The sequence below is a fragment of the Nycticebus coucang genome, chromosome 18 (assembly GCF_027406575.1).
Source record: "Nycticebus coucang isolate mNycCou1 chromosome 18, mNycCou1.pri, whole genome shotgun sequence".
Taxonomy (NCBI): Eukaryota; Metazoa; Chordata; class Mammalia; order Primates; family Lorisidae; genus Nycticebus; species Nycticebus coucang.
The window spans coordinates 79174767-79189071 of NC_069797.1; the positions used below are offsets into that span (position 1 = coordinate 79174767).

General features: G+C 56.3%; 3 protein-coding genes across 4 annotated transcripts; 1 reads left to right on the forward strand and 2 right to left on the reverse strand.

Annotated features, from left to right (window-relative positions):
* The first annotated feature begins 574 nt into the window (after positions 1-574).
* Positions 575-9257, forward strand: TSPAN10 (tetraspanin 10). Its single transcript, XM_053568083.1, has 4 exons — positions 575-735; positions 2172-2800; positions 6549-7822; positions 9043-9257. The coding sequence occupies exons 1-3, from the start codon at positions 700-702 to the stop codon at positions 6913-6915; spliced, it is 1032 nt and encodes a 343-aa protein (XP_053424058.1). The 5' UTR covers positions 575-699; the 3' UTR covers positions 6916-7822; positions 9043-9257.
* On the reverse strand, positions 8214-12690 carry PDE6G (phosphodiesterase 6G). Of its 2 annotated transcripts, XM_053568093.1 has the most exons (5): positions 12612-12690; positions 12049-12454; positions 9863-10066; positions 9272-9312; positions 8214-8812 (listed from the first exon to the last, which is right to left on the reverse strand). In XM_053568093.1, the coding sequence occupies exons 3-5, from the start codon at positions 10006-10008 to the stop codon at positions 8736-8738; spliced, it is 264 nt and encodes an 87-aa protein (XP_053424068.1). In that variant the 5' UTR covers positions 10009-10066; positions 12049-12454; positions 12612-12690; the 3' UTR covers positions 8214-8735. The 2 variants fall into 2 exon arrangements, with proteins under 2 accessions (XP_053424068.1, XP_053424067.1); XM_053568092.1 differs by lacking the exons at positions 12049-12454; positions 12612-12690 and having other exon boundaries at positions 9863-10482.
* Positions 12691-12721: 31 nt separating this feature from the next.
* On the reverse strand, positions 12722-14273 carry OXLD1 (oxidoreductase like domain containing 1). Its single transcript, XM_053568091.1, has 2 exons — positions 14115-14273; positions 12722-13296 (listed from the first exon to the last, which is right to left on the reverse strand). Exons 1-2 carry the CDS (start codon positions 14172-14174, stop codon positions 12886-12888), a joined length of 471 nt encoding a protein of 156 aa, XP_053424066.1. The 5' UTR covers positions 14175-14273; the 3' UTR covers positions 12722-12885.
* Positions 14274-14305: the final 32 nt, after the last annotated feature.

Genomic DNA, 14305 nt, shown 5'->3' on the forward strand with positions numbered 1-14305 from the left:
CAGGAGAATCTTCTAAGCCCAGGAGTTGGAGGTTGCTGTGAGCTGTGTGACGCCACAGCACTCTACTGAGGGCAATAAAGTGAAACTCTGTCTCTACAAAAAAAAAAAAGATGTGGCAGGGGGACACTGTGTGTCACTCTTTTTTGTTTTGTTTTGTGGCCAGGGCCAGGTTTGAACTGGCCACTTCTGGTATATGGGGCTGGCACCCTACTCCTTGAGCCGCAGGCATCGCCCACTGTGTTTCACTCTTGCTGTGAACAAACTGGGAGAATAAATGGGCAAGTAGGCTGCCCTGGAATTGTTACTCTGGACCAACTTGCAGAGCTCTCATTCCCCTGGGGGGGCTGAGGGTACAAGGCTTAAGCCTACACTGGGACCCTGCAGAGAGGGTCACGAGACCAGAACCCACAACCCTGCCAGGTTTGCTCCTGCACAGAGTTCAACAGCCAAGAATTTGGGGCCAAGAAAAAAAAAATCAGGTCTCAACAAGCAGAGGCTGCATTAAGCTGCAAAATGTGACTCTTCACATGATCCAACTATGACTTCGGCATCTGGGTGGGGCTTACAGCTCCCCTGCTCTCTCAGCTACAGACTTCAGAGCAGCTTGGGGACACAGCACCAGCTCCAGCAGCCCAGCCAGAGGGACCAGCACACTTTTCCTAGTGTCTGTGCCAAGGGGTATTCCCTCCCAGCATCGAGATGGAGGATGGGGAAAGAAGCCCCTTGCTGTCCCAGGTAAGACAGAGCCCAGTGACCTCACTCCAGGCTTGGAGATGGTCCCCAGCTTTGAAGTGCCAAGGAGGTCCCCGCTGCAACCTCAAGCCTTGTGGTGTACTGGAGCCGACTATAGGATAGAGCACCTTGCAGGAGCTACTATACTTGGGGTTGGAGATTTTACTAATTAAGTGCCACCCCTTCCCCACCCTGCAGGTCTCCCAGCCCCATCTGGCTCCTGGTCAGGGGATTGGGCAGGTCTGCCTATGATCTGCACGGAATCTCTGGCTCAGGGAGCAGGAGGGGGCAAAAGCAACATCCCACATAGCCAGCTGTGGATACCCCTAGCCTCTGAGAGCCCCCGTCTGGCCAACATGGTGCCCACAACCTATACTTCTGCTCCTACTGGCTTGTTGAGGCCTGGAGGGCTGATAAATAACCTTCCTCTCCGCTGTTCCAAGTTCAAAATTAACAAGCCATCCATGCAGAGTCAGACAGGTGGGAGTCCAAGGGACAGCTTCTTTCTGCTGAGACTGGATTGGAATGGGATCCTTGAAGGGCACCTGGCCTCAGAGTCTTAATTCTACTCTTTAACCAAACTTGTCACTGGCAGAACTGAGCACTTATAGGGCTGATCTCCCACCACAGGCTAACTGAAAGGCGCACCCCATGCCCCCTGCCTGTTTGGCTGGCCCTGCATCCTATGGCTGGTGCTCCTCAGTGCCAGCCACACTTCCCCCTGGGAGCCTGTGAGGCAGGGCCCAGCACAATGTCCACGCTCAGGCAGACCCTGGGGCACTGAAACTGGTTTCAGAGAGGAGGCAGGAAGGGTACTGTGTGGACACTGTTTTAAACTCAGGGAAAGCAGCCCACCTGCCACATGCCTGCACCAACGGAAGTCAGGGCCCTCGCTTGCATAGGTTAGCCCCTCCATCATAGGCAGGGGTGCCTTGTACATGGATGCGGTCATTACCTGTTCTAAAGGCTGGACCCACACATCAGCAGGTGGCAGAGCTGGGACCCTCACTCCCCACCCTTGGCTCTCCCAGTCTCTGACCCCCCCTTCCCCTTCCACCATCAGCTCCCCCAATCTTTGTGAGCTCTGCCTAATCTTCCCCAACCCTTGCTAGTGAGGTTTCAGCCCTGGCCCACTGTCATGTGGTCTCAGAGACTGAAGTCTCGGGGCGGCGCCTGTAGCTTAGGGAGTAGGGCGCCGGCCCCATATGCCAAGGGTGGCAGATTCAAACCCAGCCCTGGCCAAACTGCAACCAAAAAAATAGCCGGGCGTTGTGGTGGGCGCCTGTAGTCCCAGCTGCTCCGGAGGCTGAGGCAGGAAAATCACGGAAGCTCAAGAGTTAGAGGTTGCTGTGAGCTTTGTGACGTCATGGCACTCTACCTGGCTAAAAAAGAGACTGAGGTCTCACCAGGGGGTTTCCCTGCTCCTATTCCCTCTGCAGGACACTGAAGGCCAGAAGCCAGCCCTCTCCATGAACAATTCACCCACTTCAAGCCACTCAGATCCAGCACTTCAGGAGGGCCAGGTGAGGGCCTGGGGCTGCAGCTGCTATCCTCCTGGGGCCAAGCACAGGGCCTGGACAGAAGACCCAGCGCTTTCCCTCCCTGCAGGGAGCAGCTGCATCAAGTATCTCACCTTCCTCTCCAACTTCCTCTTCTCCCTGCTGGGCCTGTTGGTCCTGGCGATTGGGCTATGGGGCCTGGCTGTCAAGGGATCTCTGGGGAGTGATTGGGGAGGGCCTCTACCTGTAGACCCCATGCTGGGGCTGGCCTTGGGGGGGCTGGTGGTCAGCTCAGTGAGCCTGGCCGGCTGCCTGGGCGCCCTCTGTGAGAACACCTGTCTGCTGTGCTGCTTCTCTGGGAGCACCCTTGCCATCCTGGTGCTTGAGACTGTGGCAGGGGCCCTAATGGTGGCCCTCTGGGGGCCACTGCAGGACAGCCTGGAGCATATCCTGCATATGGCCATCACCCACTACCAGGATGACCTGGACCTGAGTTTCCTGATGGACCAAGTCCAACTTGGCCTGCAGTGTTGTGGGGCGGTGTCCTACCAGGACTGGCAGCAGAACCTGTGAGTCACAGCTGAGGGAAGGGGGTAGTCCTGGGTGGCCAGCAGGGTCCCTGGGGCTGGAGGGGAGATTGGCCACACACAGGTTCATATGTGTGTACACACACTCATATGTACAGGCTCACATGCACATGCTCACATATGGGCACACACTTGTGCATACAAATACACACATATATGCACACTTACCCAGACACATCTCATGGGTTTCACATGTGTGCACTCACATGTGTATACTCATGCATGCACACCCACGTACACACACAAAATAGCCTCACACAGGGCGGCACCTGTGGCTCAGTGGGTAGGATGCCAGCCCCATATACCGAGGGTTGTGGGTTCGAACCCGGTCCCAGCCAGCTAAAACAGCAACAAAAAGAAAGCTGGGTGTTGTGGCGGGCGCCTGTAGTTCCAGCTACTTGGGATGCTGAGGCAAGAGAATTACTTAAGCCCAGGAGTTGGAGGTTGCTGTGAGCTGTGATGCCACAGCACCCTACTGAGGGCAACAAAGTGAGACTCTGTCTCCAAAAAAAAAAAGAAGAAATAGCCTCACCCTCAAGCACATACACACAAACATGTTCACACAAGTACTCACAGACACAGATCTCTCACACATATGTGCAAACACACAAGAAGTGCAGGGGCACTTGGTCGTCTCAGTGCATGGGCTCAGGGCCAAAAAAAATCAGGCCCTCAGGCAGCCCCCCAGCCCAGGCCCTCCCTCAAGCGCCAGTGAATGAGACTGCTCCTGCTGGACAGGAGAAGATGGATGCAGAAGCTGAGCCCACAGACTTAAAAAGTCACTTTTCTATTCTCTAAATAATACATCCCAGTGTGAAATAAAGATCTCCTTTAGGCTGGGTGAGGTGGCTTATGCCTGTAATCCTAGCACTCTGGGATGCTGAGATGGGTGGATTGCCTGAGCTCACAGGTTCGAGACCAGCCTTAGCCAGAGTGAGACCCAGTCTCTAAAAATAGCAGGGTATTGTGGAGGGCGCCTGTACTCTGTCTGAGCTACTCAGGAGGCTGAGGCAAGAGAATCACTTGAGCCCAAGAGTTTGAGGTTGCTGGGAGCTATGATGCCATGACATTCTACGGAGAGCAACAAAATGAGACTCTGTCTCCAAAAAAAAAACCTCTTTTAGATTAATTCAGGACATCATTGTGGATTGTGACTCCACAATTTTCCCACCACTCTGTGTATGTATAAGAGAGAGTTTAAACAATTATCTACTCAGGGATACAATGAAGTATTTTTTAAAGTTCTGCTGGAGGACATCTGTTTTCAATTATCCCCAGTGATGGAAACCCAAGCAACACTTGTTCTGGCATCCGAGGGAACTGATAGGAGGTCCAGCAAACTGGCCTTTGAGCTGGGCTCACACCTGGCGTCCCAGCTACTGAGGAGCCTGAGACAGGAGGATCGCTTGAGCCCAGGAGTATAAGGTTGCAGGGACCAAAGATTGCCTCACTGCCCTCTAGCCTGCAAAAAAATGCCCAGCCTCTAAAATAAAAAAATTTTTTTGAGACAGTCTCAGTTTGTTGCCCTTGGTAGAGTGCCATAGCGTCATAGCTCACACCAACCTCAAACTCTTGGGCTCAAGCAATTCTCTTGCCTCAGCCTCCTGAATAGCAGGGACTACAGATGTCTGCCACAATCCCAGGTTATTTTTTTTTTTTTTGGCCAGGGCTGGGTTTGAACCCGCCATCTCCAGCATATGGGACCGGCACCCTACCCGCTGAGCCACAGGCGCCACCCACCCCAGGCTATTTTTTTTAGAGACAAGGTCTCGCTCTGGCTCAGGCTGGTATCAAACCTGTGAGTTCAGGCAATCCACCCACCTTGGCCTCCCAAGTGCTAGGATTACAGGCCCTAAAATATTACCCCCCCCCCATGGCCATTTGTAAGCAACAGTTGCTAAAATGTGTTGGGCCCTTCCATGCCCCAAGCACTCTTACACAGGATATACACGGGTTGCTTGAAGGCCACATGTGACTTTGGGTTGATGGCAGTCCTCTGAGGTGTCTTGGTATTACCTGCCTAGCCTTGAGCCCCTCCTCTGCCTTAAAGAGGAACACAGGGCATGAAGTTGCAGGCCAGCTGGGTAGGGTTCAGAAAGAGGATGTCCAGGCCACCCACAAAGCCTAGGCCTGTGTGCAGGGCCCAGGACACCTAGGGGCCTTATGGTGTAGGGGCTGTGATAATATCCAAACTCCTGGGCAGCGCCTGTGGCTCAGTGGGTAGGGCGCCGGCCCCATATACCGAGGGTGGCGGGTTCAAACTCAGCCCTGGCCAAACTGCAACAACAAAAACAACAAAAATAGCCGGGCATTGTGGTGGGTGCCTGTAGTCCCAGCTACTCAGGAGGCTGAGGCAAGAGAATCGCTTAAGCCCGGGAGTTGGAGGTTGCTGTGAGCAGTGTAATGCCACGGCACTCTACCGAGGGCAATAAAGTCAGACTGTGTCTCTAAAAAAAAAAAAAAAAAAAAGGCTGGGCGCCTGTGGCTCAAGCAGCTAAGGCGCCAGCCACATACACCTGAGCTGGTGAGTTCAAATCCAGCCCAAGCCTGCCAAACAACAATGACGGCTGCAACCAAAATTAGCCAGGTGTTGTAGGTGGAGCCTATAGTCCCAGCTACTTGGGAGGTGGAGGCAGGAGAATAGCTTGAGCCCAGGAATTGGAGGTTGCTGTGAGCTGTGATGCCACAGCACTCTACCCAGGGTGACAGCTTGAGGCTCTGTCTCAAAAGAAAAAAAAAAAAAAAAAAGATCCAAACTCCTGGCTCGGAGTTTGTAGCTCAACAGCTAGGGCCACCAGCCACATATACTGGAGTTGGCGGGTGGGCATCCAGCCCCCGCCGGCCAAAAGATGATAACTACAAACAAAAAATAGCCGAAGTTGTGGTGGGCACCTGTAGTCCCAGCTACTTGGGAGGCTGAGGCAAGAAAATCGCTTAAGCCAGTGGTTCTCAACCTTCCTAATGCTGCGGCCCTTTAATACAGTTCCTGTGGGTGGCAACCCATAGGTTGAGACTAGCTGGTTTAAGCCCAAGTATTTGAGGTTGCTGTGAGCTGTGACGCCATAGCACTCTACCCAAGGCGACAGCCTGAGACTCCATCTCAAAAAAAAAAAAAAAAAAAAAAATAGGGCGGCGCCTGTGGCTCAAGGAGTAGGGCGCCGGTTCCATAAGCCGGAAGTGGCAAGTTCAAACCTAGCCCCGGACAAAAAAAACAATAAGATCCAAACTCCCTAGACCCCTGGGAGCTCCTCCCAGCCCCCACCTTTTGCCACTGCCCAGTACTGTTTCTCACGCCCTTGCTTTTCCCAGTATGACCTGCAGACCATTCTAGAAGCCTCTGACAATCCACCTTGTTCCACTCCAACTCTGCTCAAAAGAACTCAGCAGCATCTGTTGAGCAAAGGTCTTCTTTCTTCCACCCTTCTTCATACTTGTCTCCTTTTCAATTAACTCACTAAACATTTCCCTGTTCGAGACACCCCACTACATCAGCCTGCAAATGCAGAGAGCTACCATGCACAGGGATAAATCACATAAAGTGTTGCATTTATGTCCGTGTGTTGGTATCTGTGTATGTGCATGCATGCTTATATGGCATGTGCAAGTGTTTATGTGTGTGTATGCATATGACTGTGCACGAATGACTATGGAGGTGTGGAGATGGATAGGGGACACTGGGCTCAGCTCCTGGCCCTCTGGTCAGGAACTGACCCTCTGTGTGCCCTTGCAGGTACTTTAATTGTAGCTCTCCTGGGGTACAGGCCTGCAGTCTTCCTGCCTCCTGCTGCATCGACCCCCGGGAGGATGGAGCCTCCGTCAACTACCAGTGCGGCTTCGGGGCCCTGCGCCTGGGTGCGGACGCCGCTGGGAGAGTGGTGTACCTGGAAGGCTGTGGCCCCCCGCTGCGGCGCTGGCTGCGACGTCAACTCCCTGCCGTGGGCGTTTCCGCGATAGTGGCTGCGGGCGTCCAGGGGGCGGAGCTCCTGCTGGCCACCCAGCTGATTCGGGCCCTCACTGTCCGAAAGGGGGCAACCAAGGATCCCGGAACCGACAAGGAGCGTGGAGCTGACCCCCGGAGGCGCCTGACTCCCAGCTAAGCAGGCCGCGCCCGCTCTGCTCTTCCCTGAATCTGGCAAGCGGGATACCGGCCGTGCTGCTGGGGAGGGAGGCCTCTCCTCGCCCAGGGACGGCCTCGGAGGGACCCACTGTGGTTGCTTGTGGACGCGCACGCCAGACACCGGACCTCTTCCACCTGTAGTGCCACCGGCACCCAGGGTCCGCTTCCTGGAGGCCCGTGCTGCCCTGCCCGCCTCCACCCAATGGTGCCATTTCCCCAAGGCCCAGCTAGCTTGGTCTTGGCGCTGCCGCCTGGTTTCGCTTCGGCTTCCGCATCCACCTACCCCGCCCCTGACACTCGCTCGGCCTGAGTGTCTGGCCGCGCCTGCCCACCACAGAGAGGACCAGGCCAAGTAGCCCGGACCTCTAGAAGAGCACGCAGGGACGCCTGCAGTGTATCCTGATGCCTAAACCACCCTGCGAGCCCTCCTTCGGGAGCCCTGCCCCGTCACGGAGCCCCGCCCCTGAAACCCTCCCCTTCGTCTGAGCCTCACCTTTTCCTTTGGGCCGCCCTCACTTTTCTGGTCCTGGGCGCTCCAGGTCCGGTCTAAGCCCCTCCCTCCAGAGAGCGTTCTGGGGGAAAGTAGAAGTTGCACTCAGGTGTATCTCTCGCGCATAAAGCTCATGACCTTCAGGGGGCAGCGTGAGTTCTTCCCTTCCTAGTTCCCCACCTGGAGCCCCGGGAACCACCGCAGGTCCCGTGAGGGTATCGCCCTGCCCAGGCTGGCTACTGGCCAGCATGGCAGCATTTGGCTTTCACACAGTGGAACGCCGTGGCGCTTCCGGGCAGGTTGCTGTGTGGATAGCCTCCACGCCCGCCGGGACCACGTGCACGGGCGCCCATTGTGAAGGCCCTGATGCTGAGACGGTTTCCACAGGTGTGTGCAGGTGTGCACGCGCTTCCTCTGGGTGTGGGGTCGCCAGTAGAATCCCCGGGTCACGAGTGGGCGCACACCCGTCTTTAGTGTGCCCTGGGAGAATTGCCCAATCTCTCTGCGCCTCAGTTACCTTCCCTGTGAAGTGGGAATAAGGTTTGCTCTGGCCACTTGCCCACCTTGCTAACTCCAGGCCCTGATGTGGCCTGTGCGGGCCCCAGGGCCATGCAGCAGCAACCCTGCGCAAGTGTGACCCAGGGCAGACAGACTTATCTATCAACCCGTCCGCCCTTCTGCCCCGCCCACCTCCGTGCACCCCACCCAGTCCTCTGACTGCTGCTGAAGGGTCCCACCCACTGGCCCTACTCCCAAGCACAAACACATCCCGTACAAGCGAGGGCACACTAATTTTATTTTGCAACAGGGACAGCAAAGGTGGGCCGAATTGAAAGATGAGCTCCTGGCTACTGCCATGGGTATAGAGGGGGCCTCATCCTCTTGCCACCTGCCCCCAGCATCCTAGCACCCATGACATGACGTCTGCCCCAGTGCAGGGAGGGGAGCTTCTTAACCTCAGACAGGCAGGACCCAGCCATGAGGAAGAGACAGTCTGGGGTCCAGCAGGCTCATGGGTTGGGGTCCACCTCCCCCTCTCCCTTGGAAGGGGACTTCCAGACCCTCCCTGAGGACAGACTTCTGGGTGGGCCAGTGGCTCTGGAAGTTAAGCAGGGCATGGCCAGCCTTGAGGGGGCATCCTGGGAAGAAGTGGGGGGCTTCTGGTAGCTGTCAGGAAGCCCCACCCTGGTGTCCAGGTGCAATCTGGGCTGTGGGGCATAGGTCTTCTCAGCAGGAATTCTGAGCAGGGTTCAGAGTGCAGTGTGTGTGTCCGGGGGATGTGTCCCAGGACCCTAGGCAGGGGTCTTGCTCTAGATGATGCCATATTGGGCCAGCTCATGCAGCTCCAGGTGGTTGAAGGCCTCCCAGGGGCAGATGACCGTGATGTCTGCAGGAAAAGTGGACTTGAGTTGAGGAGAGCCTATGCCTCAGGGCCCCATCCCCTGTGGCCCTGTCTCCCACACCCCAGGTGAGAGTGCAGACCTTGATGTGGAGCATCCCCACCATACACACCAGCTGTGAAGGAAGAGTAGGGTACAGCAGGCCCAAGGGAGGGGACCAGAAAGGGTAGGCCTTGTTGAAGGGGGATAGGCATCAAGGGGTTCTGTTCTTTTCCAGACCCCTCCTCCTCACCTGGTGAACCCCAACAGCCCATGTGGTAGGATCTGAAGCTCCATGGTGGGAGAAGAAGTGAAGGGCATGGCAAGGGGTACCCTCAGTACAGAGCAGGTACAGCTGGGGCTATTGGGACTGCAGGGGGCCCTAGGCGCCTCAGAGGAGGACGTAGGCAGGGGCCGCAGGTATTTCTGAGGGGGACCTAGGAGCCTCCTATTAGTGGCAGTCGTACCTGTTCCCAGGCCTTCCATTCCAGGGATGTCATCTCCAAACCTGCAAGATGGAAGTGGTCAGGGCCAGTGGCCAAGGCACAGCCCTCCTAGGAGACCACTCTTCTCCCTACCCCTTGCCCCTTGGGTGGGCCTGACATGGGGATTTCTTTCCACAGACCCAGGGTAAGTCTGCTTCCTAGAAAATCATGGGTATGGGGCTGAGGCCCAGAAGGGGGACCTGGCCCAGGTATGCATGGGCAGGTGAGTGCCTAGGGAGGAAAGAGCACAGTGTGGTTTTCTGAGAGGGTGGCGTGTCTGTGGGTGTGCCTCTGGGTGTGTGTGTGCATGGGAGTGCTGTGTGTGTGGACATACCTCTGTGTAGGGTCTGTGGTTGGGTCTCCAGTGGAAGTGGGTGTGTTTTCTGAGCATGTTTAGTAGCAGCAACTGCAGCCTCCAGCCTCCAGCTCTGCTTTCCCCTCCTCCAGGTAGGATGGGACCACCCTCAGCCAAGAAAGTGGCCTCAGCCCCTCCCAGCCCCCCTTCTTGTGCAGCTTGGGAGAAGGCTGCCCTGTCCCCTTCTCAGTGGCTCCCCTCCCACCAGCTCTGCTTACCCTTGGACGCCTTTCTTGGGGGGCTTGCTCTTGAACTGCCTGGTTTGTCGCTGCTTAAATTTGGGGGGCCCTTTCCTGGGGGTGACAGGTCCTCCGACCACCCTGGTGGCAGATCGGAAATCTGCCTTGGGTGGCTCCAGATTCATGGTGAGGCTGGCAGAGGTGCTGCGGCGACACTTGGCTTCTGGACTCTCACTCTGCGGGCTGCAGAGAGACCAGGTTGGGCTCCTAGTCAGCTTTCTTGCTTCTGACCCCCATGGGGGTTCCAACTCCCCAGAGCCAAGGAGCTGAGACATGAGGCCCAGCTCCCCTTAGGTCCACCAGGCTCCTCCTTCCCCCCCACATGGCCCTGTCCTCCTTGTAGACACTCCCACCCCTACTAGCCACACTGAGTCAGGCTTTGCTCTGCACCTCTGTCCTTCCTCACTGCTGTCCCACACAGGCAGTCTGCACCACACCCATCCTTTCAGCCCAGAACACATCCTAGACCAGGACTCCTTCCCTCCAAGGTGGCCACTGATGACCCCTGATCCCTGCACCCCTCCTGCCCTTTCTCCTGTGTAGTTTCCTACCCTAAGGTAGCATAACTAGTCTAAATCCTACTGGTTACTGTTTTTTTTTTTTTTTTTGTAGAGACAGAGTCTCACTTTATGGCCCTCGGTAGTGTGCCATGGCATCACACAGCTCACAGCAACCTCCAACTCCTGGGCTTAAGCGATTCTCTTGCCTCAGCCTCCCGAGTAGCTGGGACTACAGGCGTCCACCACAACGCCCAGCTATTTTTTGGTTGCAGTTCAGCCAGGGCTGGGTTTGAACCCACCACCCTCAGTATATGGGAGCGGCGCCTTACTGACTGAGCCACAGGCGCCGCCCTTCTGTTTTTGTTTTTTAAGACAGAATCTCACTCTGCTACCCAGGCAAGCTAGAGTACCAAGATGTCATTGTAGCTCACAGCAACCTCAAACTCCTGGGCTCAAGTGATCCTTCTGCTTCAGCCTCCTGAGTAGCTGAGACTACAGGTGCTCACCATAATGCCTTTGGGGTGGGATTACTGTCAATACCAGCCATCAGCTAGGGAAGCACTGGGGGCTCTTGGCACCCATGCCAGGTACCCAGCAGTGCTAATGAACAATGATCTCATTTAATGGGGAGGCAGGGTGCCTCAAGAAGGGGCCTCAGTGTGAGACGCTGTGCAGCCCCCACCCTCCCAACTCTTTTTACAGAGGGTCAAGTTCATGCTGGGGAGACATCCAGCGTGCACCTTCCCTCTATTGGGCACCCTCTCCCCCACTGTGCTTACAGCCTGCTCTGGGTACAGAGTGGCCTGCAGGTGTGGGGGTGGCCTCACTGTTCTGGATGAGGCCAGTGTCCTTGCACCCACTGCACAGGTGACCTCTCTGCCTCTCTCCTTGGAGCTACTTTCCAGATGCTCTAAGCCCCAGTGACCTTGGCCAAAGGCAGATACCTTTCCTCTAAGCCTATTAGCTGGAGGGAGACTCCTAATCTCCCCGGGACCTGTTGTAAACCCACACTCTGCCAGAAGGTTCTGACGCTAAACACATGGCATAGGCAGGAGGGGCCACCCCCACCACTGAATGCCCTAGGAACCCTCTCCTGGGGTCCCCTTTCCTGCCCCCTGGTCTTGTGGGCTGGGATGCCTGGCTCCAGCCTTGGGTCAACCAAGGTCTCCATCCCTGAGACTTCCAGGAGGCAAATATAGGTGGACCCATTCCAGGGAGGAGGCTCTGTATTGGGTATTGGGGCATCTGGGATAGGGCAGACCCTGCCATGCTGCCTTCCCCCACCAATGTTCAGTCTGTCCCTGGGACCAGCTCCAGCCTGGGAGAAACCAGGGCTCAGGAGCCCGGTGGTCCTGACTGCTCAGACCCCACGGCATCCACCCCACACACCATAGATGGTATAGCTTCTACAACCCTGGCCATGGGTCGCTGTGGGCAGCTGTGGGTCCTGATGGTGTTCTTGCCATCAGATGCTGTCCACATGGAAACTGCTGCCTGAGCTTCCCTGGCCCTGGTCCATCATTAAACTGGTGCCTACTCAAGTTGGTTGTGTGTGTGGACCTCAGCCACAGTAGTAACTCCCACCTCTAGTCAGATGGCAGGTGCTCACTGACACACCCAGGGAAGCGGCTGCCAGTAAAGGCAGTAGGAATGGTCACTACTCACCAAGTGCTGGAGCAGGTCTCAAGTAGTGATAGTGTGAGTGGCTGGACCTCCCTCAGCAGAGAGTTGGCCCAGGCATTTATCCCTCTGCTGGTGAGCTGATTAGGATGCTTGTCTCTGATGCCTCGCTAATGAGATTGGTGGGCCCCGAGGGAGGGCACCAATGCTGAGGGTTCTGGGAGTGGGTGCAGTCAAGAACATGAAGGAAGGACACTTGGCAGATGGGGTGGGACATGGAGGAGATGTGTGATCTAGAAAAAGAGAAAGAGCCCGGGCTGCCATCTGGGGCCACCCCCTCCCTTTCATCCCTCTGATCTCTTAAGATCCTTCCTTTATGGCCCCAAACCCCTGTGCACCTGGGTCCTCATAGGTTGGTGAGGGCTGCAGGAGGTGCAATGCCAACCTGTACCTGCTTCCTTTGATTTTTTTTTTTTTTTTTTTTGGTTTTTTTTTTTTTTTTTGTAGAGACAGAGTCTCACTTTATGGCCCTTGGTAGAGTGCAGTGGCCTCACCCAGCTCACAGCAACCTCCAACTCCTGGGCTTACGCGATTCTCTTGCCTCAGACCTGCTTCCTTTGAAGACACAACACAGGCCTTATGGACATCAGTACAAAAGCTTATTAAACCACCACAGCGAAAAAAAAACATTAAAAAAAAGAGAGAGAGAGAATAAACCACCACAGATAATTTATTTTCTCTCAGGTAAAGTCAATAATTCTTCCCATTCCCATTGGACACAATGCACTCATATTGGGTATGAATGAAGTAGGCCGATGCTCCCTGAGCAGATGCTGCTCGGCTGGAGTCTCTGTCCAGGGTGAGAGTGTGCCTGCCTGCTGCTTAGCCTTCCCACCTTGCCCGGAGCCGAATCTCCATCCTGAGGAAGGCCTTGAGATTCTCATCGGCTACATGCTCTTCCAGGGAGGCCAGGGCCCGCTCACCACCATCCTGATAGTGCTGCAGCAGTGCCTCAGCATACTCCACCCACACACAGTTGGAGCATCCACTCATGCAGCAGTTTGTTGGGGGCTGGAGCTCAGGTGGCAGAGGGCGCTGGAGGTCTGAGGGACCCTGGCTGGGCAGGGAGGCCTTGGGATGCTTGGTGCCACTTTGGGTGCCCATCTTCATGTGGTCTGTTCCAAAGTCTCTACAGCCATCAGGGGCTCCTGGCCAGGGATGGTGCCAGTGAAGAACCCTGCTGCCTCCAGGAAGCCTCTGGCAGCAGGCCCAGCTGGAGAGCCAGCGTGCCCCCTAATGATGAAGAGAAACATGTAGGACTGTCTGGGAAGCTGGGAAAGCCTTGCCTGCCCCCAGTATGGGGAAATTTCAGTCCTGTCACTGGGCACGTGGCTGCCTGTCCTCAGCTTTTCCACTTAGTTTGCCCATCTGTAAAATGGACGGTGTGAGGGTAATATGGCATAAGAAGTGCTGGGTTCCAGGCCTACAGCTGGGTGTGCACTCCAGCAGAAGCGGGGGGGGGGGGGGGAGGAGCTTGACCCCGGCAGCAAAATGCTCTCCAAACAGGAAAGGGGGCGGGCCCCTGTGAGCTCAAACCGGTACAGCCCAAGTCCTGCCCTCCTGTTCTGATAGACCATCCCAACTGTTTATCTCCGGCACATGAGAAGCCCAGACTTCTAGGGCCATCTCATCCTCACACATTAATTCCCCAAAAGGCCCTATGGGCAGCCTCCCCTCCCTGCCCCAGCCTTCGGTCCCTGACCCTCCTCTGACACACTACGAACTTCATTTATTTGTCTAACGTCTCCTCGGCCAATCTCCAAAGCGTAGGAGGGCACACAGCAGGGGCTCAAAAGATGCTGTGGAAGGAAAACGTTTTTGTTCACCCCGAGTTGTTGCCATCCCGGGGCTACATGGCCCCTCCACGGTGACAGGCTGGCCCGCCGCGGCGGCCAGCACGCGGTGCCCCCGATCCGCCCCGCGTGGGCGCACGGAGGTCAGGGCGCCTCTTGGCGACTGCACCCTACGGGGGTCTGTCGGCTCCTGCCGGGACGCGCAGCCTGTGACAGGGCGCCCCCTTCGGTCTGTTCCGCTCCCCGCCGGGTACTTGCCGAGATGTGGACCGCGGCGGCCCCCACTCGGCCTCCTTCGGTCATGGTCCGCAGCAACATTGCCGGATACCCAAGGCCCGGAACGTGACCAGCGACCGCCCGGGCCAACCGCGACCCGAAGTCAGCCGAGTCACCCCAATGACGGTACTGCTGGGCACCGGAAGCGGAAGTGGCGATGGGGCGGACCGCGC

What these genes read in the sequence shown, in the direction of transcription:
- TSPAN10 (XM_053568083.1), top strand. Translation starts at nt 700, where the DNA reads ATGGAGGATGGGGAAAGAAGCCCCTTGCTGTCCCAG. An exon ending in GAAGCCCCTTGCTGTCCCAG is followed by an intron (nt 736 to 2,171) that starts GTAAGACAGAGC and finishes TTCCCTCTGCAG; the next exon opens with GACACTGAAGGCCAGAAGCC. An exon ending in CAGGACTGGCAGCAGAACCT is followed by an intron (nt 2,801 to 6,548) that starts GTGAGTCACAGC and finishes GTGCCCTTGCAG; the next exon opens with GTACTTTAATTGTAGCTCTC.
- PDE6G (XM_053568092.1), bottom strand. Translation starts at nt 10,158, where the DNA reads ATGTCTCAGCTCCTTGGCTCTGGGGAGTTGGAACCCCCATGGGGGTCA. An exon ending in CCCAAGAAAGGCGTCCAAGG is followed by an intron (nt 9,313 to 9,862) that starts GTAAGCAGAGCT and finishes TCCATCTTGCAG; the next exon opens with GTTTGGAGATGACATCCCTG. An exon ending in AATGGAAGGCCTGGGAACAG is followed by an intron (nt 8,813 to 9,271) that starts GTACGACTGCCA and finishes CTTTTCCTGCAG; the next exon opens with ACATCACGGTCATCTGCCCC.
- OXLD1 (XM_053568091.1), bottom strand. Translation starts at nt 14,174, where the DNA reads ATGTTGCTGCGGACCATGACCGAAGGAGGCCGAGTGGGGGCCGCCGCG. An exon ending in CCGCCGCGGTCCACATCTCG is followed by an intron (nt 13,297 to 14,114) that starts GCAAGTACCCGG and finishes CTTCATCATTAG; the next exon opens with GGGGCACGCTGGCTCTCCAG.